The 27839-nt window shown below is 37.7% G+C and overlaps 1 protein-coding gene and 1 pseudogene across 2 annotated transcripts; one reads left to right on the plus strand and one right to left on the minus strand.

The window, feature by feature from the left end:
- Nucleotides 1-5167: 5167 nt before the first annotated feature.
- Nucleotides 5168-21417, plus strand: LOC306856200 (semaphorin-4B-like). The gene is made up of 15 exons (XM_079395299.1): nt 5168-5365; nt 12241-12626; nt 13701-13861; nt 13941-14003; nt 14085-14183; nt 14892-15003; nt 15128-15244; nt 15522-15667; nt 16738-16913; nt 17035-17185; nt 17298-17508; nt 17598-17713; nt 18539-18696; nt 18790-18869; nt 18955-21417. The coding sequence occupies exons 2-15, from the start codon at nt 12470-12472 to the stop codon at nt 19752-19754; spliced, it is 2547 nt and encodes an 848-aa protein (XP_079251425.1). The 5' UTR covers nt 5168-5365; nt 12241-12469; the 3' UTR covers nt 19755-21417.
- A 419-nt stretch (nt 21418-21836) lies between these two features.
- LOC306869991 (putative nuclease HARBI1) lies at nt 21837-23091 on the minus strand (annotated as a pseudogene). Its single transcript has 4 exons — nt 22676-23091; nt 22488-22603; nt 22284-22395; nt 21837-22210 (listed from the first exon to the last, which is right to left on the minus strand). The product of its transcript is annotated as a putative nuclease HARBI1 (transcript).
- Nucleotides 23092-27839: the final 4748 nt, after the last annotated feature.

Consider the following 27839-nt stretch of genomic DNA (forward strand, 5'->3'; position numbering starts at 1 on the left):
ACTTATTCAAATAACGGACGTTAGAGGACGCTATTGTTTCACTGGCCTTATTTACGCATCTCTGTCGTAAGCTTGGTAGTTTCTTGCACTAACAGAAGAGGTCGCTCTGTCATTATCTACTGTATAGTGAATTACTCCTTGAGGTCAGTCAATGACCAAATCTGAGTGGTTTACGTTAAATTACCATGATTTATTAAATGTAAATTTAAAAAGCTATCACTCTGCAGCTATCCCATGTTGTTCCCCTGAAGCAGGGTTTAGCCTGATGATCATTACCTGGATGGGCAATCTCCTGGAGAATACAGTTATTGTTGCTAAAAGAAGGGTGGTTGGCATGTGGGGGTTCTATTGTGTAATCCTGGCATGGCATCCTGGTCAATTTGCATATTGTCCTTTATCAGTCATGACCTCCCAATTGTTCCCATATTCACAGGTGGTGATAAAGGACCCATGGAAAAAATGCTGTATCAGTGTAGCAAGTGTAATGTGCTGTAAAACAGGGTTCCAGAGTTGGCTATTATTGGCCAAATTGCATGCTTCAACAGGGATTTAAGTGTGACAGTAAAACAGTACAAAGTATGGGTTTAGTGGAAGAATAAAAAGTGCATTAATAATTGCGGATCATGCGCTTGTGGAAAAGGTCATAAGTAACTGAGGTAAAGGTTTCTCATCTGTATATCAAACATTTAGCGTATCATACAAGATTTTTTTCTTTAAACGTTTGTTTAGTGTCAAACAATTAAGCATGCATTTTTATATCAAATATTTGTATTCAATACAAAATTATTTGTATAGTGTTTCAAATAATTTAGTATTATAATGTGTTTAATTGACATGAGTTATTGCTCAGGGTTAGTACTGATCTGAGCTGAGATGGAGATCTGTTTCTTTGCATTGCATCATGTCCCCTCAACATCTGTGACCAGTGGGATCTCCAAGCTGGAAGACTGAGAGTGTGTGTGTGTGTGTGTGTGTGTGTGTGCATGTTTATGTGGTTTAGGAGGACACAAATTTGTATAATGACATGGGTATGACAGAGATATTATAATATGAAGGTGGTTTATGAGGACACTGACTATGTCCCCGTAATTCAAAAGGCTTAAAAAACATACTAAATGGTGTTTTTTTGAAAATCTAAAAATGCACAAAGTCTCCTGTGAGGGCTAAGTTTAGGTGTAGGGCAATAGCACACACAGTTTGTTCAGTATAAAAACCATTACGCCTATGGAGAGTCCCCATAAACCACAAAAACCAACATGTGTGTGTGTTTGTGTGTGTGTGTGTGTTTGTGTGTGCTTGACCTTGTGTAAATTTTATTAGACTTGAAGCGTTCCCATCCCATCGGGATGCACCTGGAAGGAGTAATCGTCATGATTCAAGATGTCTCTTGAATGCAGGAATTATAATATACAACTCGCTTATATGTATCTATATACATGTGCACAAACACATACGTCAACAGGTGGTTACTGTGCAATAAGCCAGAACATTATTTCAGCTCTTGACATCTGAATGTGTGAAAGAAGCCTTTCTCCTTCTATGGGTGTGTATCCACACCCACAGCGGGGTGTGTATAGATCCAGTGGGAGAGATTAGCTTGAGAGTTTCTGGCTGCAATTCAGTGCTGAGTGAATCATAAAAAGAACATGCACACACACAGCACATGGAGTACATGTACTCTCCCACATTTGGCGACACTCCACCCCCTGCGTATAAAGTGAATGGAGTGGCATTCAGCGCTAGGTTGACAGGTCTGTATTAGCCCAGTTCCCATCATGCAGAGTTGGCCTAGTGTTTTAGGACAAGACCCTCATTAGTATCAGGCTTGGGCATACTGAGTGGAACTAATGATGAGAAGTGAGGTCTAAAACGACACTTCATGTCCTGACTGGTCTTTTATTAGGGTCAGTGCTACTTTCATTTCGGAGATCCGGAGAGATTTTTTTTATTCTGTCAAGATGTGCAGTTATACAGTTTAGACTTGTTTAAAACTAACCTGTTACTGACAGAGAAATTGGAGTCAGTTTGTTGAGCCACTAAAGAAAGTTCAGGGCATTGACTTTAAACATCCTGCTCTTAGTTTCTGTCGTTCTCCTCTCCTCACAGTCTCCCACCCCCTTTCCCATTTTCTTTCATGGTTTCACTCACTTGATTCCTGTTTTGTTGCTTTGAGAGATGAGGTAACGGTCCCTAAAGCACTTTCCATTCTCATTCAATTCTAATTCAAATATGTCTTGCAAATAAGCCTGAACGACCCAAAAAGTATCCTCTTAACAGAAAATAAGCAGATACTTGGATTTAGAGTTGCATTCCTAGTAATGACGACATTACAGCATTCTTGTTTCTCTGACATACCAATTTATTTTTTGTGTACAGGTCACAAACTAACACAACTGTGTTATGACAGCTCATTATTTCTGAGAGTTGGCTGCCTAAGAACAGTCAGGTCATCATCTGTTTTCCTTGTTTTATTGTTTCAAGAATGCATCTGACCCACATAGACTCAATGAAGGACATTACTGTCAAGTTTTATTTTGATAAAAACTTTGCTTAAGACCAACTGCTATGAAACTGTTAGTATATTCTACTTCCTTTCTCAATGCATTGACATGAGTATAAAATATTTACTACTCACTGCATACAAGTCACATGTCCATTCCTGATATATCCATTTCATTCTATTGTAAACATTTAAAGGGACAGTTAATCCAGAAATGAAAATTCTGTCATTATTTACTGACCCTAATTTCACCCTAATATTGTTCCAAATCTAATGAAGCTTGTTTCTGCCATAGGATAAAAACAAAGTTAGTTGCAACTTTTCTCACAACCCGCAATTCTAAGATGAATACTCAGAAATGTAAGATAGAACTTGCAATTGCAAACACAAAGTCAGAATTCTGATATAAAAAGTCAAAATTACCCCCCCCCCCTCATGTTTTTGCAGAGATCTTGCATTTCTGACTTTTTTTCTGAGATATCAAGATATCAAGTCAGAAACAGGCTTCCATGCAAACCTGTAAGATTTTCTTCTTCTTTTTTTCAGTGAAATACAGAAAAAGATATCGACTAGAAACTATTTCAACTATATTTGTCCAAACAAATAAATTTTTTTCACAAAAACAATGCAAATAGCACTTTTCTGAATGATTCCTGTAAGCCTTGTGGTAAACTCTAGACAGATTGTGGCTGGTCCTGTAAGCTGGTTGGAGGCACCGTTTATTTAGTTATATGGACTGATGGTCACTCTGACTTATGTCAGTTCTTAATCACCAGTCAAGTCTCCAAGCCTGGGAATGCAAACCCTGTGTTTACACAAGATATCCCTCTCCCTTGCCACAACTTATCAGACTGTTCACGCCATGCACTGAGGGGCAGAACTGCCCAGCGGCAACACTCTGAACTGGCTCAATTCCTAGAAGCATTAACCGTTTGTTGACTCTTGGATGTTTTGATTTCATTTGAATTTGAAGAGGAGGATATGACAGCTGACATGTGACTCAGTGTGTATGCAAGAGAGAGGGGGAAAAAAATAATAAAAAAGGAGGATTTGGGTTCAGCATCGTCAGCCAGTCCATTAGGGGTACCAGAAATATCTCGAGAGAGACACTGTCTTTCTCTTTAGCATCTCTGGTACCCCAAAAGAGTGCTTACGTTGCATGTCTAGACTATTTTGGTTTTCTGCTCTTTCTGCTGAATGCATTTGGTCTCTCAGTCTATCAATGTTTCATACACCAAATCACATTTGATGGACCATCATAAGTCATCTATCTACAGTAGCTGTGCATTTGTATGTCTTCCAAAGAAACATATGTTTCAGAGATTTATGTGAAATTACACAGTACTCCCTACTGCAGTAGAGTCATTTCGAAACCGCATTATATTTATGAATTTAGGTGCACACAGCTGTGACAGATGACTTACCATGATAAAATATAATATTCAGGATGAAAAAATGAAAAATGTTGAGTAAGACCAGCGGTTTATCTTTAGGTAGAAAACCTAAAACTGTAGATGAAGTTGGTGTGGTCCACTGAGTGAAAGCGCATTATGCACATGACTCAGGTTTCTCATTTCTCATTTGTTCAATTGTGGAGTAGACCGAACAGTTACTGGTTTCCTAGGAGACAAGCTAGGAGATGGTAAGGACATACGCTGAGCTTACGCCTGTACAAATAAGAAGACAGTACAGCATGACACAGAAGCATAAGAACCTTTCTGTCTGGTTCTTCCTCATTATAGATGAAACACTTTTTTGTATTTGCATAAGTTCTTCACGACATGGATTCTGTTATTTCTGCACAAACAGGGTGCAGTTGGTGAATGAATACCAGATGAACAAAGCAGCATTCTAACTTTGAATCTCAATCAGGACACAATAACAGAGTGAATGAATCAAAAGAATGTCATTACCAGTCAAAAGACGATGGAAAAGACTGTACCACCCAAGGTTGGAAAATATCCTTTTGATAACCAACTCTTAAGTAAGAGCACAACTGCTCATTAGTATGAAACTGCATTTGATGCCAGTCTGCTGTAATTTTACTAGAGATTTCATGGATGCCTGAGCTCAGCTCTGGCCCTTGCTGCTGATCTACCTCTAATCCCCTGTAATTTCCTTTGAGTGCTACACTGTGAATTATTCTCCTCAATTTGAATGACTATCTAACTTTGGGAGTCCCAGAAAACCAGAAACCTCAAATATCGTCTGGTTGGCTGCACTATTTTTAAACTATTAAACCCTTTTTAGATAAAAGCAACAACAGCAAACAAACAAGGATTTACATATGTTGGTATAGCCTTCTTACATTTAAGGTACTTAAAAAACACTTGTTTTCAAGATAACAATAGTGACCAATTGTGCACTTTTTGACTTATAGCACCTATATGCCATCAACATTTAATTACCTGTGAACCAAAAAACATTTTTGTGTAATTAACTGATTAATTACAGTATGTTACATTTAAATTACAGTACAAGGAAATATGTATTTATTCTTCTTGGATTATCATTTCTTGTCCCCCAAAATTGGTATTATTTACCAACTGAGCAATTCTGACTGTAGTTTCCACATTGGTTACAATTGTGACTATGAATAAAACCTAGTGTTTTAGAGTACTAGAGTACCTCTAGTTTGATGTGTGAGTGTGTTAGAGGTGTGGCTCCAGTGAATGGTTGGAGGAGGGTCGAGTGGCTCAGTCTCAGCGGTAGATCCATGAGCGAAGAAATCAGCGGCTGAATTTTATACAGTTAACCGGGACTGAGAGGAAGCATGCTGGAATACAAATCTATAAGCTCATTTACGACTCGCATCAGCTGGCAGTCTCTTCGGACAGCGGTGTAATGGCTTTAAGCGCTTTAGTGGTAAGTTTCGTATTTAAACAATAAGTTAAAGGGGCAGTGAGGTGCAATCGAGCATTCAGTATTGTTCGTAGAAGATGTAGAACTGACCACGTTTATCTGTTGAATGGTGTGTGCGTAAAGTCACCTGTTGCAAAACATCACTTTTTAATGTAATTCAATGATTCATTTTCGTTTATCATAAGTGCTTTGGTGCTAAAAGTATACTAGGATCCAGACTGTATATATCGTGTGAGTGAGTTGGGGGTGGGTAAGTGGGTGGAAATGGGCTCAAATAAACAAGGTGGTGCTGGATTGTGCGTATGTGCTCTCACACATTCACCGCAAAGTAAAAATCGACATCTAGTATGTGTGAGGGAGAATAAACGTTGGAAGTAGGGCGCACTCAAGTAGTTTTTTGTGTGGTGCTACCATCCTCTTAACTGTAAATGAAACGTATCATAATTGTATTGCGTTCGCTTTAGATCTTTGGCATAGGCGTTGCTTTTAATTTGAACTTCAGATTCAAGTCAAGTGAGGCAGATCATCAGTAAAACGAGGGCAGTGGCAGTTTACAGCAAATGTGACCACTATATGTAAAGTAAAGCAATTCTATTGATAATAAATAATGTTTTGTCAAATTAGGTCTGTGTCACTTTTATCTAACATATGTCAAGCAAATTAATACAGAATGAAAAAATATATATTATATTTGATTGGCTACTGATATTTGAAGAGCATTTGATCATGAAATGTATTTATGCCACTTTTGCAGAACTCATTCTGTAAAATGTGTTTCCTTTTTTCAGACTCAAAGATACTTTAATCAGGAGTAGTGCATTCATTAACATTACTGATTGATATTAATCATTTTAATTGTAAGTGGAATCTGAAAACCGATAATATCCTCTTTAATTGTGTCGGCTGGACTTTTTGTTTTTGCTTCAGACCATGTGACTTTAGAGTGTAGTATGAGGGAGGCTTTGATAATGATTAACACTTGAGATTACAATTTTATTGAAAATAGTGATAAAAAAATTCTACAAAAGATCATTTTAGTTACTGATTTATAACAAAGTAGTCAAAACTGAGGAAAGCTTTCTAATATTTCCAATCAAAGACTGAAGAAATACAGGTGACTGTAGTTGGTCTCAGTGGTTGAGTGAGTGAAGAGAGCACATGAAAGCAGTCCTTTATTGTTTACTTAAACTCTGGTCTGTTCAGAACTGCATCAGCCTTTTGGATCAAAGACTATGAGGACTAGACAATGAATACCTTGTATGTCCTATCAAAGAACCGTTTGATGCTTATATTATTTAGTAAAGATAGTGCGAGTTCTTCTGTTTTGAGTCAGTTGGGAGTCAACAAATGATAACCTCTCTCCATTTGGCTTATTACTTTGTCAGAGGAAGACTGTTCTCGCCATGTCACACCTCAGGACAGGAAAAGATCCTTTGCTTTGTAACAGTCTGAGAACATGAGCACCAAGCTGTTGCTGCTTGTGCCAATGTGCAGTTTCTGTTGTTTGTACTTGTAGATGACCTTCAGGAGTTTCAGTAGAAGTTATTGGTATAGATGCCTTTATTGGACATTTTGCCCTAGGGACTTACCATGCAAATGGAAGTAGTAAAATAAATCAGACCAATGTTGTACTGCCCTCTTCCAGTTAGTATAATAAAAGTGTTAGGGGAAAGATGCTAGACAGCTTGTAACTTTTATTGCATATATATCAGAGATCTTTTTGAAGTGAAAGATAACAAGTTTGACCTTTGTATCTACAGCTTCTCTAGATGGTCTAGTACAGGGGTGTCAAACTCAGTTCCTGGAGGGCCGCAGCCCTGCAGAGTTTAGTTCCAACCCTGCTCCAACTCACATACCATGTAGTTTTCAAATAAGCCTTAATGACTTGATTAGCTGGATCAGGTGTGTTTAATTAGGGTTGCATCTAAACTGTGCAGGGCTGTGGCCCTCCAGGAACTGAGTTTGACACCCCTGGGGTGTATTCCAGAAAGCATAGTTAACTTACCTTCAACTAAACCCTGAACTTTGGGTGTCATGAGTCCGGGCTCGGCAGTTCTTCCCGTTTCCACCAGAGGTCACCATCTCCCTTCCTCCCGGACTCATCTCCGTAATCACATACACCTGCCACATCGCATACACCTGCTTAACCACACACACCTGTACACTTCACACTCCCAGCTGTTCTCCATTTGCCACAGACTATATGGTCTCCCCTCTCCCACCACTCTGTCTGGGTTCGTTAATTGTTATTTGTCATTGTAATATTTCTAGTCTTTGGCTCTGGTCTGGGATACATGCACTTTGTTGCCGTTTGTATCCCAGTCCTTTTCTGTTTTGCTTTTTTGTGCCGTGTTGGCCTTTTTGTTTATTATTAAAAGCACCTTACCTGCATCTGGACCCTGACTCCCGTCTTTTTCGCGGTGCTTCTTCGCCGTTCCGTGACATTGGGTTGATTAACCCCAAACCTTGCTTACTCGAGGTATGTGGTTCCAAAAACGCGTCCGGGAGTAAGTTCATTCAACACAGTATGTTCCTGGTTAAGACTCAAGACATTCTCAACAGAGCGACGAATCGACGAGTCACTATGGAAATGGACGCTAAGAAAAAGCACCATGCTGTTTCTCCTTCTTTTGTTCAATGGTCGTTTACATGCTTAGTGCATATCGCCACCTAATTGATGGTTGTGTAATAATTTTTTTCCCCGTTTAATCTTTAATCCTTGAAAATATGACTTATATTTTTTGTTTGATGCTAATTTATATATTATTATTATTATTATATTTAAATATATTAAGTCATATCAGATATGTATTTTTATTATAGAAATACATTATAGAAAATGCCAGATGATAATATAAAATGTAATAAGTATATATAATATAATAAATTAAATGTTTTATAATTTATACAAATAACTGTTATATATGCCAATAAAATAACCATATTAGAATAATATATTACCTTATTTATTAGCGCTTATATATATATATATATATATATATATAAGGCTATTGTCACGAATCCTGGCCATGCTCTTCCGTAACTCGCCACCAGATGTCACTCACTCACCACATGGACTCTTACACCACACAGCACACTGGACTACAGTTCCCACAATCCATTGCACTGACGATACACACAGCTGTTGTCACTGATTACACAGCTGATCTCACTAATCACACACACTATTTAAGTCATGGACTTCCTCAGCATCGGGGCAGAGTAATGTATAGCACTTATCACTCTCCCAGGGATAGCTACTTTATGGAGCCTTAGTCATAGTCTTAGTCTTGCCTTGTTTTTCTTGCCGTGTCTGACCCTGCCCGTGTTTCCTGGATTTACCCTTCGCCTCTGCCGTTTGGACTCTGTTCGCTCCCCGTTTGGATTATTGCTCTCGTCTCTGGATTATCTCTCTGCCTTGCCCCTTTGGATACTGTTTGCCGATCGTCGACCCACGCTTGCTCCACGGATTGCTGCGTCTTGCTCTTGCCATACCTGTTTGCCACTGTCTGACCCTGCCTGTTTTCTGACCATGTTTTATAATAAAGCTTTGCATATGGATCCGCACATCTCACGTCTCGTCAGCCCCGTAACAGATTACTCGGCCCCGATGCTGAGGAAGTCCATGACTTAAATAGTGTGTGTGATTAGTGAGATCAGCTGTGTAATCAGTGACAACAGCTGTGTGTATCGTCAGTGCAATGGATTGTGGGAACTGTAGTCCAGTGTGCTGTGTGGTGTAAGAGTCCATGTGGTGAGTGAATGACATCTGGTGGCGAGTTAACGGAAGAGCATGGCCAGGATTTGTGACAGCTATATTATATAATCTAATATTATATAATGTTGTGCGCTATCTGTCAGGCCCACTGAAGGCTGGTCAGTATATGTCACGCGTGCTCTGATAGCGTTGAAGTGAACTAACCCTGGAACATAACCTGCTCCGGAGCAGGTTATCTTCATCAAGCAAGTTACTTTGGTTACTTACATACCCCGAAAGTAACCTCCGATTTTGGAACTGAAAGCTGAGGTTATCCGCTCGCTTATCCTCAAACTTACCTGGGTATGTCACATAACCTGCTTTCTGGAATACACCCCTGGTCTAGTAGTTTACGAAGCAATGCATCACATTTGTGGTGACAATGAGAAGACGTTCACTTATGGTGCTTGATTAAGGGTCTGCTGAGAAAGATTTAGCCATATGTTTAGATTTGTTCACACTGCATAATGTTTAATTCTGTTAAAAAGAATTACATCACATTTTGAATTAATTGTAATCTTGTGTACAAAATCCTCAAGTTGAGAGGTCATATTATTAACCACACTTTCATGTCATCATCTTTTGATATTATGCACTATGTCAGGTAATTTCAACATAAATGGGGGTTATTAATCGGCAAAAAGTATATATTATGTAGGGGAATTTTTATAGAGCCATATTTTTGTTTAAGTGTACGTAATGGTGCATGTGATTGGGTGGCTGTAGCTGTAGTTCATGTAAGTGTGAGCAGCATGTTTTATTTTTACCTCAGTCTTTAATCATTTAGAAGTGCCTGACTTCCAGTTCTGACTCTTGAGTCTTAACAGGAGCACAGGACAATTCTGTTTGCAGGCTGCATGTGTGTTTGTGTACAACTTGTACTTGTAGTTGAAACATCTATCCGTCATTTTGTCTATATTGTAGATGATTACATCTATATTTGTATATTTTCTTGTCATGGCTTAACTTTAACTATTTAACGATCTAAATTGTTAAATTGTTATTTTATGGTTTGCCCGTTTCAATAAAGAGGTTTTAAACTTGAACTCTGAGTTGACTTACCATGAGATGGGAAACTCAGAGTTTTTAGTTTCAGAATGGCTGAATTGTGTTAGTTTATTCAACTCTGAATAGGTTGACTCTGAGTTTAGCGTGTGCACCACGACTATGAAAAGTCATGATCAGTGGAGCTCCGAAATTACGATTCACCGTGGCAACAGCTCCCGCCAAAAACACGTTCACGTACTTCCGAGTAAATGCGTAACTTTGATTCTTAATAACTGTCAATAACTTATTAACTGTTATAATATCAGAGGTGAAAACTGTAAATTATTGAACTAATATTAATTTTAATTGTATCCCATGCCAAAAAAAGGAAAAAAAAAAACAGGAAAAAGAAACAAGAAGGGGCAGCAGCTAAAAATGAAGTATAAAAACACAATTCAATTAATGTAAAGCTTTAAACATGAAAGGTTCATGAGTGTAGGCTAAATTACTTTACAAACATTTGACATTCAATGTCTATTTCAATGAACTGCAGCTTTTTCCACATAGTCGCACACTCTTTTCACATAATTAAATAATCTCTAATCCAACCTGTTACAATTTTTAATTAGAGTAATAAAATTAACTACTGATTTGTCGACAGCAAGGAGGCAGAGGCTCCCAAAAAGGGGGGAGAACCTGCACCAGCACCACTGACAGATGAAGAGGAGATGGTCAAGTATTGGAAGAATTCTAAAATCCAAAAGTAAAAAGAATAACTTTTGCTTTTGTATTTGTATTTGTACATAAAGATGACCAAAAAAAATTGTGACTAATTTGTGTTGATTTAACTGCTGTGGTTACGGCATCTCGTAGCTACTACCCCTCCATCTCCTTCCATTCCATACAGTAATTAGTTTCACTTTCAGAAGGTGCGATGGTGGAGATATGCTTGTCATCAATGCATCCAACCACACTGGAAATTCTGATTATTGGATTACTTCCAGAGGTCACAGAACAATGTCATCAAGTGAACGTCATTTAGCCTATCAAATTAGCCTCATTTAAACCAAATTTTACACCACTGACTTACAGTCCTGTGAAACTCCTCTTTGATTTGGATTTGGATTTGTGCCCAGGAAAAAATTCTCAGAATGAGTGTGAGAGGGATGCACACTTTTCTTGAAATCTGTATACAGCGGACTTATAATGTGCTCTGCATCTCCGATGTTTTAAAGTGCATTTTTCTTACTCTGTAAGAGAAGCATTTTTGCAGCATGAATGAACGAATAAGGTATTTAAATATAGCTTACGCTTAAAAACGGGGATGGAGACCGCAAGAAACTCTGGGTTTAGCGAAGAAAACCTGCTCATGACCAGGTTAGGTTCACAGAGTAAGTTACCACGGTAACTGAGTATAAGTTCCAGAAACGGGCTTGACTTACCCTGCTTTCCGGGTTTTGACACACCTCCCATTTTGAAACGGAAAACCCAGAGTTTCCCTCATTTCAGGGTTAACATACTCAGAGTTTTCACTTAACCTCCTTTCTGGGTCCTCGGTCTATCTAACGGTTTATTTTATGTCAGTCTATTTGGAATTGGATTTGAATGCTGATCTAATTTTCTCCAAAAGGAAAGCAAAATAAATTAATAATACAAATATTACAAATAAATAGAAATTGAGAACATGAGCGTAATCAGTATGGCATTTTGTAATTTTATTTGTGTGTTGTGTCTCTGAGGCTACAGAAACTACACAGCCTTCCTGTTTTCAGGACATGCCACCCTTAAAAGCTGATCAAGCCAAAAGGGAGGAGTTGTTGCATTTCCAAATTCTGTTTGGATAATGTCATGCAGAGGAGGACATGAGATTCAGCCACTTTCCCAGAAAAACCCTGAAGCATGTGTTGTGGATGTAGAGATCAGTCTCTTTTGATCCACCCATTTATTTTTCTGTTTTTAATGACAGTCTTTTATTCAGATTTCAGGTGTCTTTTGTATCAGCTGTGAGTGTCTGTAACTCAAGGTTTTTGTGAAATTAAATTATCTTATTCCTTCACAGGGTAGCTGCATCATTCAGTGTGTTAGTTTCTGTCTGATCATGTGACTTAATATGCTTATTTTTCTCCCTCTGCAGATTCCAGGCCATCTAATTGGAGTTTGCTACCCAGATAGTCCCTAAAAGGAGGAATGTGTGTGGTGTTTGCCCACAAGGATCTGATATCTCTTTGAGGACATAATTGAAATATGGCAAGGTCTCAGTGACCTTAAGAATCCCAGTAAGAATCAACGACGGGGTGTAAACATAACATTTGAATACCAAAGATACCTGGAATATAACCATCTTCAACTGCAAAGCAGAAACCATGGCAACCAAATGGAAAGACCAATGGAAAGTATCCATGGAAACCACAAACTCTGTCTGGCTCTTGTTTTGGACCATATGGATTTTTTTGGCTGGAGTCTTACAAACGACTGTGGCGAGTGAAGATGATGTCACAGCACGCATCAGTTTCACATACAGTGAGTGGATGAACCAATCATTCATTATTTGACAGCTGCTTTCTTATCTAAAGCTATTCACAATTTATTTACTAATATAATAGTCCCACCTAGAGCTATTGGGGGTTAGGTTACTTCACACTATGGTAGTATGATATAGTGATGTATCAGGTGGTTATTTCATGATGTGTTCACCAAGGCTGCATTTATTTTATCAGAAATACAGTAAAAAAATACATATATTGTTACATATATATTTACATATTCATTATATATCTTTTTCCGTTTTTGTTATATATTTAAAATTTAATTTATTAATGTGATGGTAACGCTTACTTCAGTCCTCAGTGTCACATGATCCTTCAGAAATCATTCTAATGTGCTGATTTGGTTGAAAATGTTTAATTTTATTATCAGTGTTGAAAACAGTTTTGTTGCTTAATATTTTTTGTGGAAATATATTATCATGGTATTCTGTATTCTGCACTGTATTCTGATTCCCAGATGCCCAGATTCCCTCAGACTCCCACTCATCTGAAATAGCTCAATTTTAAGGCTACTTGAACTGCCATGATGTTTCTTATTCCCGAAAGACCCATTACGAGACTGTTCCAAATGTTGCGTTCACTCATCTTAGCCAAACACACAGGAGAGTTTAATCCTTGATTGTAAACATTTACAAGAGCTATTAGAACCATTTGCAAACCCTGGCTGATGTTCTGTATCAGAGTAACAGCCATACTCATTAATCATTTGAGGTTGAAAATGCAAATGTAATGGCTGTACTTATATAAAACCTTTTACAAGTAAACACTGATGTTAGTGATCTCTGTGCCCTGCCAGGAAAACCTTCGGGTCATGCAAACTGACGTAATTTTAAAGGGTTGGTTTGTGTGCTAGGTTTTTGTAGTTTTGAAGGTGCATTACATGTGAGGAATGCAGGATGAATTTTGAATATACTGTAAGAATTTGGCCTGTAAGTTGAGTATATATGTGTGAAATCTAACGCTTTGTCAGATAACAAGCCTTTTTGTTCTTTTTATTAAGTTGTGTATTTAAAGTAATATTTTTGCCTGTGTGTGTGTGTGTGTTCAGATGCAGAAGGACGATCAGTGAGAGAGTTCTCTGTGGATGGTGTGTATAACTACTCAACCCTTCTGCTGAGCCCAGATGAAAACAAGATCTACGTGGGAGCCAGGGAGAACATATTCTCTCTCAGCCTGGACAACATCAGCATGACGTATCTGCAGAAAACTGTAAGTGTATGCGAGAATGTTTGTAGTAGCGTAGGAGTGCATTTGGATGTTACTCAGCATTGTTTTGTATCTTTTGCAGCTCACATGGAGCACTCCTGAAAGGAAGAGGAAAGAGTGTATCTTCAAGGGAAAGGACCCACAGGCACGTGGGGATTGTTAATATAAATGTGAAACAATATATTAACAACAAACTAAAAAATAATCTGTCTATTATGTGTTTCAGACTGATTGTTTTAACTACATCAAGATTTTACTGCGTCTGAACAGCACACACCTGTATGTGTGTGGAACGCATGCCTTCAGTCCCATCTGTGCTTACATTGTGAGACTTTTTTTTTTCCTCTTTATGATGTTCAATGATATTTAACTGTATCCTTCATAATGATCCTTCATATAGTTTTAAGAAACATTTGTCATTTTGTTATGTTACTATCAAGTAACATAACAAAATGACATTGGGAATTCGTGGCCTAATGGTTAGAGAGTTGGACTCGTAATCGAAAGGTTGCGAGTTCGAGCCCCCGGCCGGCAGGAATTGTAGGTGAGGGGAGGGAATGTCCAGCGCTCTCTCCACCCTCAATACCACGACTGAGGTGCCCTTGAGGCACCGAACCCCCAATTGCTCCCCGGGCGCTGCAGCATGGCTGCCCACTGCTCCGGGTGTGTGTTCACGGTGTGTGTGTGTGCATTTGTTCACTACTCACTGCTGTGTGTGTGCACTTGGATGGGTACTGTCATGAAGGTCTGTAGACACTTTCTTTGATATAATATATAATATATATATATATTATTATTTTTTTTTTTTCATTTGTTGGTTAGAAAGACATGACTTTTATTTTGCATTTTTCATAAAATTTTAATAAGCAGTTTTGTTATTGTTATTTTCTTCTGAATAAGAATAGATAAAAAGATTGTCAGTAAGTAGATTGTCTAGGTAAAATATGACAATCTACTTAATAATAAATTGATTAGATGTATTTAAGTCATTGTATATTTACAATGACTCCATGTTTTTCTGTAAATTTTGTAGAACATTTCAAGTTTCTCTCTGGAAAGAGATGAAAAGGGGGAACACGTTATGGAGGACGGACGTGGACGCTGTCCATTTAATCCAGAATACAGATCTACAGCTATTACAGCGGGTGAGTATGCTCATGCAAAAACAATGCAATCATTTTGTTTGAACTTCATATATAAACATCATTAAGTTTGATGAAAATGTTGATTTAGTGTTAATAAGCACTTGTATGTTTTGTTGTGTTACAGATGGGGAACTGTACACTGCTACTGTCAGTAACTTCCAGGGAAATGAACCCACCATATATAGGAGTCTAGGGTCTGGCACCCCTCTCAAAACGGAGAACTCTCTCAACTGGCTCCAGGGTAAATATATACAAACACACACACTTCCTCACAACGGATTTCTTAGGAGATAAATATCTAAAAATAAATGCCATCGGTGATTACAGAACCCTGCTTTCTCACGCATGTTGAAAACAAATTATTGCTGACTGATACTGAGGTTAAATAAACAGTTATACAATTTTATTTTCTGGAATATGTTTTTTTGAAAGTGTTTTTATTTCTGTGTGTGTGTGTGTGTGTGTGTGTGTGTGTGTGTGTGTGTGTGTGTGTGTGTGTGTTTGTTGCGGTCCGTTAGACCCAGCGTTTGTAGGTTCTGCTCATATTACAGGTTCAGACAGCGAGAGAAGTGATGATCAGATTTACTTTTTCTTCAGCGAAATGGGGAAAGAGTTTGACTTCTTTGATAACACCATAGTGTCCAGGATTGCACGTGTGTGTAAGGTAAGATGGATTGTTTAAGCAGTTCACACACTGTTGATAAAGTCAGCATAAACCTGAGAAAGCACACGTACAGACACACACATACACAAATGCCAATATTTCCAATATCACTATGCACATAGAATATTCTTATCTTCTAAAGATTCCTCAACTCATTCTACTTTAGTTCTAAAGGTCAACATAAAAATCTAAATGTTTTTTGGTGTTATTATTCAAAATCCATTAGTGCACATTACATTATAAAGTCTTAATAGTCTTTTATTAAAATGTAAAGACTTGCTCTGGCTCTGAAATAGCTCTTTTGTCACCTATTGGACAATGTTAACCAATAATTAAAAAGCTCTTTTTTTAGAAAACTCATATTTAATTTAGCTTAATTTGCTTTAAGACAGACTTTAGGATGACAAATAAACATCTTTGCAGGTAGCATGGAGAAAGAGTTACACACTGATTATTTACATATATAATACAGACATTGTAACAATTCAAAGCTGGTTGAAAATCTTCTAACTTGTCCTTTAATTTCAAGTCACTGAGTGTAACAGATGAAATAGGATGAATTTAAAAGTTTTTTTTTTAGTTAATTTTCATAACTCTGGACGCTTGTAAAGCCTTCTGGTCACCCTAGTAAGTTGGATGTTAACTTAAAAAGCTGATGAACAAGGTGAATCATAGGAGACTGAATTCTGCCCTATTAATGCTCATAATTTGTGTTACTTTCCCTTCCACTGATGCTCCCTAAAACTTGTGGGAGTACCATGATAATATCATGTTTTGTTTTAGACATGTACTATGGTATTATAATGTTATTCTTTGAGATGTCCTGGACTGGAGAATTATATAAATACTATGGAATATGAATATAATAATCATTCAGTACCATGTTATGATTATCTGATGCTGTACTATGATACTGCAACAATGCTTCTTTTTTTTGTGGTCCAGATGCTCTGAAACCAGGGCTGGAGTTATGATGCACCCTAGTGGTCTTTCTGAGTATTGTGAATTATTGAGACTATATATGGTGGCTTGAAAGTGTTAATCATTTGTTTGTGTGTGTATGACCTCAGGAGGATCAAGGTGGGGAGAGAGTCCTGCAGAAGAAATGGACCACATTTCTGAAAGCTCAACTCTTGTGTTTGCTACCGGACGATGGCTTTCCTTTCAACATCATACAGGATGTATATGTGCTTCCAGCCCAACGCAAGAAAAACACACTCCTCTATGCAGTCTTCACTTCTCAGTGGTGAGCAAAAAATGTAGAGCGACAAAGGAAGATAAGCTTGAAGGGAGAGGATGTTTTTCATTAATCAGTCATACTAGAACCTGAATGTAACATTGCAAATTTGTTGCTATTTGTTTTGTAGGAGTAAAGGTCTAGCAGGCAGTTCAGCAGTGTGTGTGTTCAGCATGGATAAGGTAGAAAAAGCGTTTAATGGCCGTTACAAAGAAGTGAACCGAGAGACACAGCAGTGGTACACACACACTCACTCGGTACCTGAACCACGACCTGGAATGGTAAGATGACACACACTCCTACATATACACTTTACCAGTTCTATGTAAGTGGAGGATCTTTGAGTTTCTGTGGAGCTTTTTGTGAAGATTTTTTTTTTTGTCCTTTCTACAGTGTATTACTAATGCTTCAAGGCAGCTGGGAATAGACTCATCCCTTGATATGCCAGATAAGGTACTAAACTTTGTGAAAGACCACTTCCTGATGGACAGTCCTGTCAAAAGTCAGCCTGTGCTCTTCACACACTCTGTGCACTACACACAAATTGCTGTGCACCACATGCAAGGCCTCCATGAAGCTTACGATGTGATGTTCATTGGCACAGGTATGTGGGCTTTTTTTTGAGTGTTTGGGTTTCTGTAATTTCATTCCTCTTGTAAATGGCTGTTGATGTTATGCTCTGTGATTTGTCAGATTATGGACGTTTGCAAAAGGCTGTGAATGTAGCCGGCATGATGCACATCATTGAGGAGATCCAACTGTTCCCAGAGCAACAACCTGTACAAAACATAGAGCTGGATTCAACTAAGGTGTGTGTGTGTGTGTGTGTGTGTGTGTGCGTGTTTATGTGGTTTATGAAGACACAAATTTGTATAATGACATGGGTATGACAGAGGTATTACAATATGAAGGTTGTTTATGAGGACACTGCCTATGTCCCTGTAATTCAAAAGGCTTAAAAAACATACTAAATGGTGTTTTTTTGAAAATCTAAAAATGCACAAAGTCTCCTGTGAGGGCTAAGTTTAGGTGTAGGGTTGGTGTAGGGCAATAGCACACACAGTTTGTTCAGTATAAAAACCATTACGCCTATGGAGAGTCCCCATAAACCACAAAAACCAACATGTGTGTGTGTGTGTGTGTTTATGCGGTAACACTTTACAATTTACAACACTTTATGCACTAACACTTTTCAATTTGTTACTATTAGCTAATGCATTAAATGTCATGAACTAACAATGAACAATACTTTTACAGCATTTATTAGTTTTGGTTAATATCTACATATACTGACACATTTTTAACATTTCAATTTCAAGAACATGAATTAATAGAAAGTGTTGCTGTTTATAACTTATGAAAGGGTGCATAAAAAGTAACTTTTGAACAGTTATGCTGCTTCATTTTTTTAAAAGAAAGTTGAAAATAACAGCATTTGAAATATAATTTTTTGTGACATTGTAAATGTCAGTTTTGATCATTTTAATGCATCCTTTTTTGAAAAATATTGTATTGACCCCAAACTTTTGAATGGTAGTGTATTTGAACAAACATTTACACATTTTACTTGCCTTTGTGCTCCACAAATCATTCATTTTACTCTTTTACTTTGAACGCTCTCTCTCAACAAACAGGGTTTGTTATTTGTGTCGTCACACTCTGGTATTGTGCAGCTGCCAGTAGCAAACTGTAGTTTCCATAACAACTGTGGCGAGTGTGTTTTGGCCAGAGACCCATACTGTGCCTGGACAGGCACACACTGTACTGACGTCACACGTATCCCACCACAAGAGTAAGTCTTCTCTTCTGCCCTTTTCCAGATCATCTGTTGCCGTAATAATTTTCAGTACCAATACCAATTTCTACCTTCCTTTGCATATTTCAGCCAATGGCAGCAGGATATTGAGAAGGCAGACACTTTCAAATGTTACAGCAAAATGTTGAGTGTGTACACTGAGAGCTCAGGTAAACCTACAAATCCCAACATATACAAGCATCTATCATCCATCTGAGAATGTCATAACACCCATCTCTCTTCCTCTCTTTCTAGTGTTGCCACGTTCATTCCCAAGTTCCCAAGAATCTGATTGCGAGCTCATTATCGTCCCAGCTAATACTCTTCGCCTGCTGCCCTGCAATCTTCGCTCCAACCATGCTCAAAGGAAGTGGTCATACAAGCCAGATGTAGGACACTTCCTGTTCCCGAGCCCGGACGGTGGGTTAGTAGTCAGCGGCCATGCAGGCAGCGATGATGTCTTCTCGTGTTGGTCAGAAGAACATGGCTTCAGGCAACTCTTGGCCAATTACTGTGTGAAGGCAGAGCCTTTATCTGAGACTACAACCAATACGGGGCGGATGGATGCACATCTTATAATCCAAAGCATATCGTCAGACGTCTTGTCCAGCGAATCGGCGCGCTCCGCTCAACTGCGCATAAAGACGTATGGCACAGAGCTGGCAGTAGTGTGTGTGCTGTTAGCAGTTTGTGTGCTTTGGTTTGGGCTGTCGGTAGCATATCGACACAGGGGCCGGATGAAGGAGGTACTGAGAGGAGGAGAGCAAACTGGAGGAGCCCCAAAGAGCACAGTCAGGCCGGGGGAGAGTTTACCCCTCAATGCTGGTGCTCTTCCAACCTCCCCATCCGACCACAAAAGCTACCAGACATTGGAGGATAACTGTGGTTACATAATAGCTCCATCAGAGACAAGCATGCAGAACAACTCCAAGGAAGCACAGACACTTGCCCAAATGCCACAGAATGGCTTTAAAGAGACTCATGTGGAAGTTAGTGACATTAGCCCTCGGCCACGGGTACGACTGGGCTCTGAGATCAGAGACTCTGTGGTGTAAAATACTGACTTTCCGATTAATTTCCATAATTTACGCATAACAGTCTGTAACACTCTTAATGTTCACTTGGTACATTCAATGGGCAGCTTTCTTGAAGACTAAGCATACTGAGCCCTGAACACAAGAGAATAGATGGGACATGCTCAGTGTGCGTATTGCCAAATTGTAGTTGTTTAAGACAATGCCCTCAAATCTACTCCCACATGCCCTTCACTTTCATTTTAAACATTAAAATATGACACAGTTTGTTGTGTTAATATGAGAGTGTGCTGATACATTAGAGATCAGAAACAACAATCCAAGGAAGGGTGGACCAGATGGATGAACAGGAGAGAGATGGGCAATGAGCCTTGTGTTTTATGACTGGTACTGGTGCTATTATCACTGCCAAGACAGAGTAATGATGCCTAACTCAAGGTGAGAAGACTGTTCTATATGTCTGTTTGTATTCTTTTGCTATTTTTTGCGCAAAGGTTCAATGCATAAGTGTTTAATGGGGTACTTTAAATTTAAGATTTGACTATGAAACACATAGCCCATACTCTGCAGATTCTCATTATACCAGCATTGAACACCAGGCAGTTCAGACCAGGTTGCTTGTTAGTGTTATAAAACTTGGTTACTTTCTTAACATTTTAGAAATCTTCTGTTAATTTTATTTATTCCCTTTTTTTAATTTCCATCTTATTTCATTTCTTAGTCCTTTTTGGGAAGTAGTCTTTTGGTGTTTTCTATTCTGTTATTCAAATGTGTTCATGTTAGTAGAGTGCCTGGTGTTAAATAATGGTATGATGTGTATGGAGCTATTAAATGTGGACTAATTATGGAACAAATAATATTTGCTTTTAGATCAAATGTAGCAAGTGTGTATGAGCATTAAGATACTTTGTTAGAGTTTAAGAAACTTTGTTTTTGTACATACCTGGTATGTAAATCTGAAGAGTTTTATGGGAATGTAAAGCACAAAAACTTGAGATTCTGTTTTTCTTCATAGATTGATGGTTATTGTGTTTGGTACAGAATATAGATGGAATCTAAACAGGTAAAAACGAGGTAATAATACTGTACAATAATACAAAATTATAATATTACAGTATAAACGGTATGCTTAGCATTTTGGTAAAGAGTGAGATAATGGAGGAGTGGTTAATACAGTAGGTAACGGCTGAAAATGTCTGTAAATTTGCAATCGGTTTTAGGGTAAAAAGAAAAAAAATGTAGAAGAACATCGCAGGTTATGTTCATTTATGGGTTATCCAGACTTCAAACACACCCTCCTCTCACACAAACACCCATGCACTAACGTTGCTATTATAGACATCCGTTCCACTTGGAAAAGTCTTTTTAATCCACTTTAACCATGACATGTTTGATGTTTACTCGTGTTATATTCCAGTGTTTTCAGCTTGTGTGTTTTGAATGGAAAATGTAAAGTAGATTGCAATCTTTTATACTTTGACACTGTTTTACTCTTGTTTTACATTGTAGATTCACGCACTTTATTTTTTCTACCAGTATTTGTAAGCTGTAAATGAGGTAGGCCACTGTCAACATCCCGGTTTAATATTGTAGTTAAGGTTTGTACATTAATGAAGAGATGAAAATAGGTCTGAAAGAGTGTCTCCACTGTCTGACATGCAAAATAAAATTTTGCATAAACTCAAATGGTCACAGTCTGAGTATGTAATTTCACAGTTGGGAAGAGAGTCAAAAATGTTGATGAGGAATGATTTCTCTTTTTGATGTAAGATCAATACATAATTATACTCAGAGGTCCAAAATCTAAGAGACTAAAAAAAATCTTACATTAAAAAATTTAAACCAGGAAAAAAAATTTTTTTTTTTCATTCAAACAGTCAAAATAGTATAATTTGTAATTAATTTTTTAATAATAAAAAAAAAGAAAATAGAAGCAGAATTCGAACTGATTGCAGTTTTTATTTGACAAGAATTCATATGAATTCACAACCTGTGGAGTGGTTTTTACACAGGTTGTTTAGAATATGCAACATTTCTGTCTTAATATGAAAGGCAGTTAAGGAATATGTGTAAACATGTTGGTCATTTTGCTTTTACTGAATGCTAGGTGAAATATTCTGCTGTGATTGCATCTCTGACAGCTTTACCAGTTGGATGGTCCTGCGTGAAGGGCTCAATATCATCAGGTGGGAGTTGATATTCATTTGGCACCCGCTCCTTCCTTATAGTGGCTATGTTGTGGAGGATAACACAGGCTCCTACGATCTGAGATGCCCGCTCTGGTGACACTCTTAGGTCACGAAGACAGTTAAACCGTGCCTTTAAAATGGCAACAGACATGTCTATCTTGAGCCTGGTTTGACTGAGGGCCGTGTTAAAGTCAGTTTGTGGTTTTGTCTCAGGGTCAGGGTAGGGAGTCAACAAAAAGCTCTGACATGCGTAAGTTCTGTCTCCCACCAGCAGACCATCAAACAACCCTGTCAATGAACAGAAAAGAGAAAAGTGTCACAGTCCATTCAAGTGTTGTTTACAGTTCCCATTTTATCATACCTTCTTCAAAGCGCTGACATAACAATGACTTCTCGAAAATTTGGGTGTCCAGCACAGAGCCAGGCCATCTGGCATCTAGACTTGTGATCATACACTGATGGTCACAAGTCATCTGTAATTAACACACAGTAGGTAGGCGAGTACCATGGGTTAGTGATAAATTATCATGAAAATATGCATATTAGTCAAATGAAATATACCTACCTGAACGTTGAGGCTATGAGTAGCGTTTCTGTTAAGATAATCAGCCTCAATTTGTTTTGTTGGTGTTGAGATTGGAATGTGCATGCAATCTATTGCTCCAATAACTCTAGGAAATCCTTTCAAATGATCAAAACATCTGTTTAGCAACTTTTATCGAGCATTATTGATTGTGTATTAATCCATCTTACCAGCTATTTTAGAGACGCCCTCTTTTATGGCCACGGTGGGTAAATGTCCAGGGAACACAATGAAAGTGTATGTATCTCTGGAGTGCGGTAACCACCCTACGAATAGTTCGGCAAACTGTGTTTTTGCTGAGCCTCTCGGCATCGCCCACCTCATACAGGTATGTGCCACCTGCAAAGAAACGCAAAGCGATACAAATCATTTGCGGGACAGTGGTCGCGTGGCTTCGCCGCGTCGGGTTTTTAATATGGGGCTCAAGAAGCCGACAAAGATATAACATTCCCTCCGCCGAAAACCTGTATCTCTCGTATAAGTGCTCATCAGAGAATGCCAGTGGGTTTTGTTCATCTCTTATAACTCTTTCCCTGCGTAAAGCCCTTTGTACAATTTGGGCTCCCATGTCTACAGGATTCTCCATGCTATGAGGATGTATTAGCTTGCGTAACTTTGCTCACAGCTGTTTACGATCATGAACGATACATGTGTTGAACAGAACCTGTCCCAAAGCGTGTTAGCATGTTAGACAGAATCTAAGGTTGGCTCTGTTTTGTTAAAGAAGCTGCAGTGTTGTTGTTTAGTGAACGAATCGTTTGAGAGTCGGATCTTTTTGTTGGTCTGACTCTGAATAACCCACGAATCAAACGATTTCACTGAAACGGCCTAATTAAATGTTAAACCTGGTTGTATGACGCTTTAATCAACACGATGATTATATTTAAGACCATTTACATTCTAATTATTTATTCTGTATTTTCTGAATCACTTGGACACAATCATTTACAATAATCACCTTTATATTACTAAACTTATTAGAAACTGTAATAAAAATGTGAACATATGGCTTTATTTTACGATTGTAATCTGCTGTTAGTGGTTTCGCCCACTAAAGACGTCACAGTAAATCAAAATAATCGTCTGAAGGATAGCGCCTCAAAATCTGATTAGTTAAAAATAGCATTCAGCGAATTGCCGGATCATTTTTGCTGTTTACAGAGTGTACAGAGATATGTGGCTTCAGGGAACCTATTTCAGTGAAATCTATCAAGAAACTCCCTGCTTCTGTTTCTTCTTACCCACAGACCTACCTAACAGTGGTGGAATATGCGTTTTAAATCCAGGGGGGTGTTCCAGGAACAGGTTATGTGACATACCCAGGTATGTTTACCAGGGGCCTGTACCATGATGGTGGCTAAACAAACTCTGGGTTACAGGATTAGTTTTGAGTTGACAAAACCAAACCAGTTCAATCCGGCTTTGTTGGTACCATGAAGCTGATCATCAACTTTCTCTGTCAACTCAGGCTTGATCCTGAGTTAATGGAGCTCGTGCACATGAAAGTGTGACATCAGTAATGAGCAGCCAACCACATGCCTTGAAACTGGGATTCACTTCTCGTGAGAGAGTCAGTGCGAATTCACTACCAAAGATTAAAAGATTGAACAATATGAAGAATTTAAACACATTTACACAGTAAGATGAAACAATCGATCCATTAAAGAGGAAAACGTATCTTACCATATAAGTGCAAGTAAAATTTGTAAAGTTTATAATATTTATAGATATAACAACACTTATAAATTGAAACTCATATGTAGTCATGTTTACAGCTATTGATTCTAAAACGTATTTATATTGCATATTATCTATCTTTATATTAATTTAAAATAAAAGCTTAATAATTACTATTAAATTAAGCTGTCTTGTGTAATGGATTAATAATGGATTATTATTTATATAATTTTACTAATTATATAAATAATAAAAAATAATCATGTCTAAAAATCACATGATTTTATCTTTAAAAATGTTTTATGTAGCGTCCTTTAATTTGGAGTAAGAGAAACTGGAGGAGTGGCTTTATTGCGAAAAAGCAATAAAGCATAACCTGCCCCGGAGCAGTAGTGATGCGCGGGTCGGGTATTTTTCCAACCCGCGGGTCCCGCTTTTATGAAATTATTTGGCCCGCCCCAGCCCGCCCCGCACCACTGTATATATTTTTACAACCCGCCCCGCCCAGCACCCGCGTAAATATGTAAATTCCCGACCTCAATTTCTCCCGCACCTCGTCTTCCATATTCACTTTTATTTCTTTGTTTTTGTTGTGACTGGCAGCGGTAGCTGCTTGGCGCTTTCGTGACTTGTCACGTGACGTAACCTTATCAAAGAACTTAATAAAACATGAAAATAGATATTCCCAAATATTTAATATAGGCTATAGGGAATTGCACGCAACATACATGGATTTTTTTTTTTTTTTTTTTTTAATGACCCGCCCCAACCCGCCCCGCAAATAAAGTGACAATTTCTTTACCCGCCCCAACCCGACCCGCGGGTTACCCGCGGGGTCCGCGGGTTACGAGACGACCCGCGCATCACTACGGAGCAGGTTAGCCGTGCAGCGTAAGATACCATGGCAACGAACACCGATTAAAGCCGAGCTACTTTCATAGTACCTAAAACCCAGGATTGGCGGAAACTAAGCTGAAACATAGCTGGCTAGCCGCCTAATCCGGTGTCCTGACATTCTATCCTACCCGTCAGATTGTCCTACCAGGGCTTACAGCGCATGCGCACATCGCTATTGCGTCATTTTTGTCACGCTGAACAACACGCCCATATTTTTTTACTACTCGCGCGTGGATTTCTTAATGTAAGGTAAGTTTTTGATTATTTCTGTTAGTTTTATTATACCAAGACAGCTAGCAGTAATGAGAACTGTTTAATGTCACATTACGTTGCCAGCTAGCACGAGGGATCATCTTTGTTATCATTTTTCATTGAAAAGTAAGGCTATATGATTAGTCGGGCTATATGATAATCTGATTAGTGAACCATTTCAAAATTATTTGATGTAAAATAGACCTACTCCGTTATAGTTACACTGTACAAAAAATAAAAATAATACAAACAAACAAACGCAAAAAGTTGACCTAACAAAAAAATAAATAAATAAAAAATAAGGCAATCTATCGCACTCAACTTGTTAAGTTAAAGGGATAGTTCACCCAAAAATGAAACAGTTCTGTCACCATTTACTTACAATCAAGTAGTTCCAAACCTGTATGAATGTCTTTGTTCTGCTGAACACAAAGGAATTTTAACAGTCAACCAACTGATAAAGATGTTGTTGTTGTTGTTTGTTCACAAAAAAAGTTTATTTATATTCATGCATCTCTTTCTTAATATAGGTAATTGATGCATACCTCATTGAAAAACAACAGGTATGTATAGAATGTCTACTCAATTAGGAATACTAATTTCTTTTTACATACTTTCAGATATATATATATATTTTTTTAGAACCATGTACATCAGCTTTGTGCAGTTGTTGCATAATGCAAGAGTGATTTATTTTCATTTCAGAACACATCTGAGATTGTATTTTTCATGGTGTGTATACTGACGTAGTGCATTATGACATGATCGCCCAATTAATTCATATGTAACAATTTAATGTTAACAAATTTGTTTATAGGTAATGCGGAGGAGTACTGTGTGGTTTGCAGCATGCTGGAAAACGATCCTAACAAAAGCATGATTGAAATGGTATACAAACAACATGAAACTACTGTTTTTTTTGTTGTTGTTGTTTTTTTCAGTGTGTGTAATTAATTGTCCTTTTAAAAAAATGTTTTGCTCTTTAAATGAAAACCAAATAATATTAATTGCAAAGTTTGAAATATTTATACTTTTATATATTAATATTTAATATAAGTTTTATATATTTTTATATTTTAGATATACAAATTTACTAATATATTCATCAATTTTATTTTCAGGTACAGTGTGAGAGCTGCAATAGATGGGCACATTTTGAATGTTGCAAATTCAAAAAGAATAGCCTAAATGTGTTTGTGTAAAAAATGTGTGGGGAACAAATTAATTATTTAAAAGAGTTTATGAGAGTATTTCCCTGTATGACTTGAATCGAATCATTCTGCAGCACTATGTGGTCTTATTTAGTTCATATTCCTATTAATAATAGCTGTTGTTTTTCATATTTTGTATTATGTGCCTCTGTGGTGTATGATTTTAAACTTTTAAAATGAATTCATGACTTAATGAATTTATTTCACTTTTTCATCTTTTTCATATTGTTCTGCGTTATTATACATAATCTCAATAACTAATCTTTCAAATTTATATTCAATAAAATTCAAATTTATATTATCATCTGATTTTAGGGTGAGTTTGTAACATCTGTCCAGGAACTATAGATTTAAAAACAAAAATCATCCTACCTGTTTATTCTATAGTGGTAGCACAATCTGACGAGGTATTTTGAGCTGTAAAAACATCCTACCTGTTTATTCTATAGTGGTAGCACAATCTGACGAGGTATTTTGAGCTGTAAAAACATCCTACCTGTTTATTCTATAGTGGTAGCACAATCTGACGAGGTATTTTATGCTGTAAAAACATCCTACCTGTTTATTCTATAGTGGTAGCACAATCTGACGAGGTATTTTATGCTGTAAAAACATCCTACCTGTTTATTCTATAGTGGTAGCACAATCTGACGAGGTATTTTATGCTGTAAAATCATCCTACCTGTTTATTCTATAGTGGTAGCACAATCTGACGAGGTATTTTGAGCTGTAAAATCATCCTACCTGTTTATTCTATAGTGGTAGCACAATCTGACGAGGTATTTTATGCTGTAAAAACATCCTACCTGTTTATTCTATAGTGGTAGCACAATCTGACGAGGTATTTTATGCTGTAAAAACATCCTACCTGTTTATTCTATAGTGGTAGCACAATCTGACGAGGTATTTTATGCTGTAAAAACATCCTACCTGTTTATTCTATAGTGGTAGCACAATCTGACGAGGTATTTTATGCTGTAAAAACATCCTACCTGTTTATTCTATAGTGGTAGCACAATCTGACGAGGTATTTTATGCTGTAAAAACATCCTACCTGTTTATTCTATAGTGGTAGCACAATCTGACGAGGTATTTTATGCTGTAAAATCATCCTACCTGTTTATTCTATAGTGGTAGCACAATCTGACGAGGTATTTTGAGCTGTAAAATCATCCTACCTGTTTATTCTATAGTGGTAGCACAATCTGACGAGGTATTTTATGCTGTAAAAACATCCTACCTGTTTATTCTATAGTGGTAGCACAATCTGACGAGGTATTTTATGCTGTAAAAACAT

Source organism: Barbus barbus, assembly GCF_936440315.1.
Source record: "Barbus barbus genome assembly, chromosome: 1".
NCBI lineage: Eukaryota > Metazoa > Chordata > Actinopteri > Cypriniformes > Cyprinidae > Barbus > Barbus barbus.

Bases quoted from the DNA above. Each gene is read 5' to 3' on its own strand.
- LOC306856200 (XM_079395299.1), top strand. From the start codon at position 12,470: ATGGCAACCAAATGGAAAGACCAATGGAAAGTATCCATGGAAACCACA. The intron at 14,004-14,084 runs GCACGTGGGGAT...TATGTGTTTCAG, and splicing joins TCAAGGGAAAGGACCCACAG to ACTGATTGTTTTAACTACAT. The intron at 18,870-18,954 runs GTAAACCTACAA...CTCTCTTTCTAG, and splicing joins TGTGTACACTGAGAGCTCAG to TGTTGCCACGTTCATTCCCA.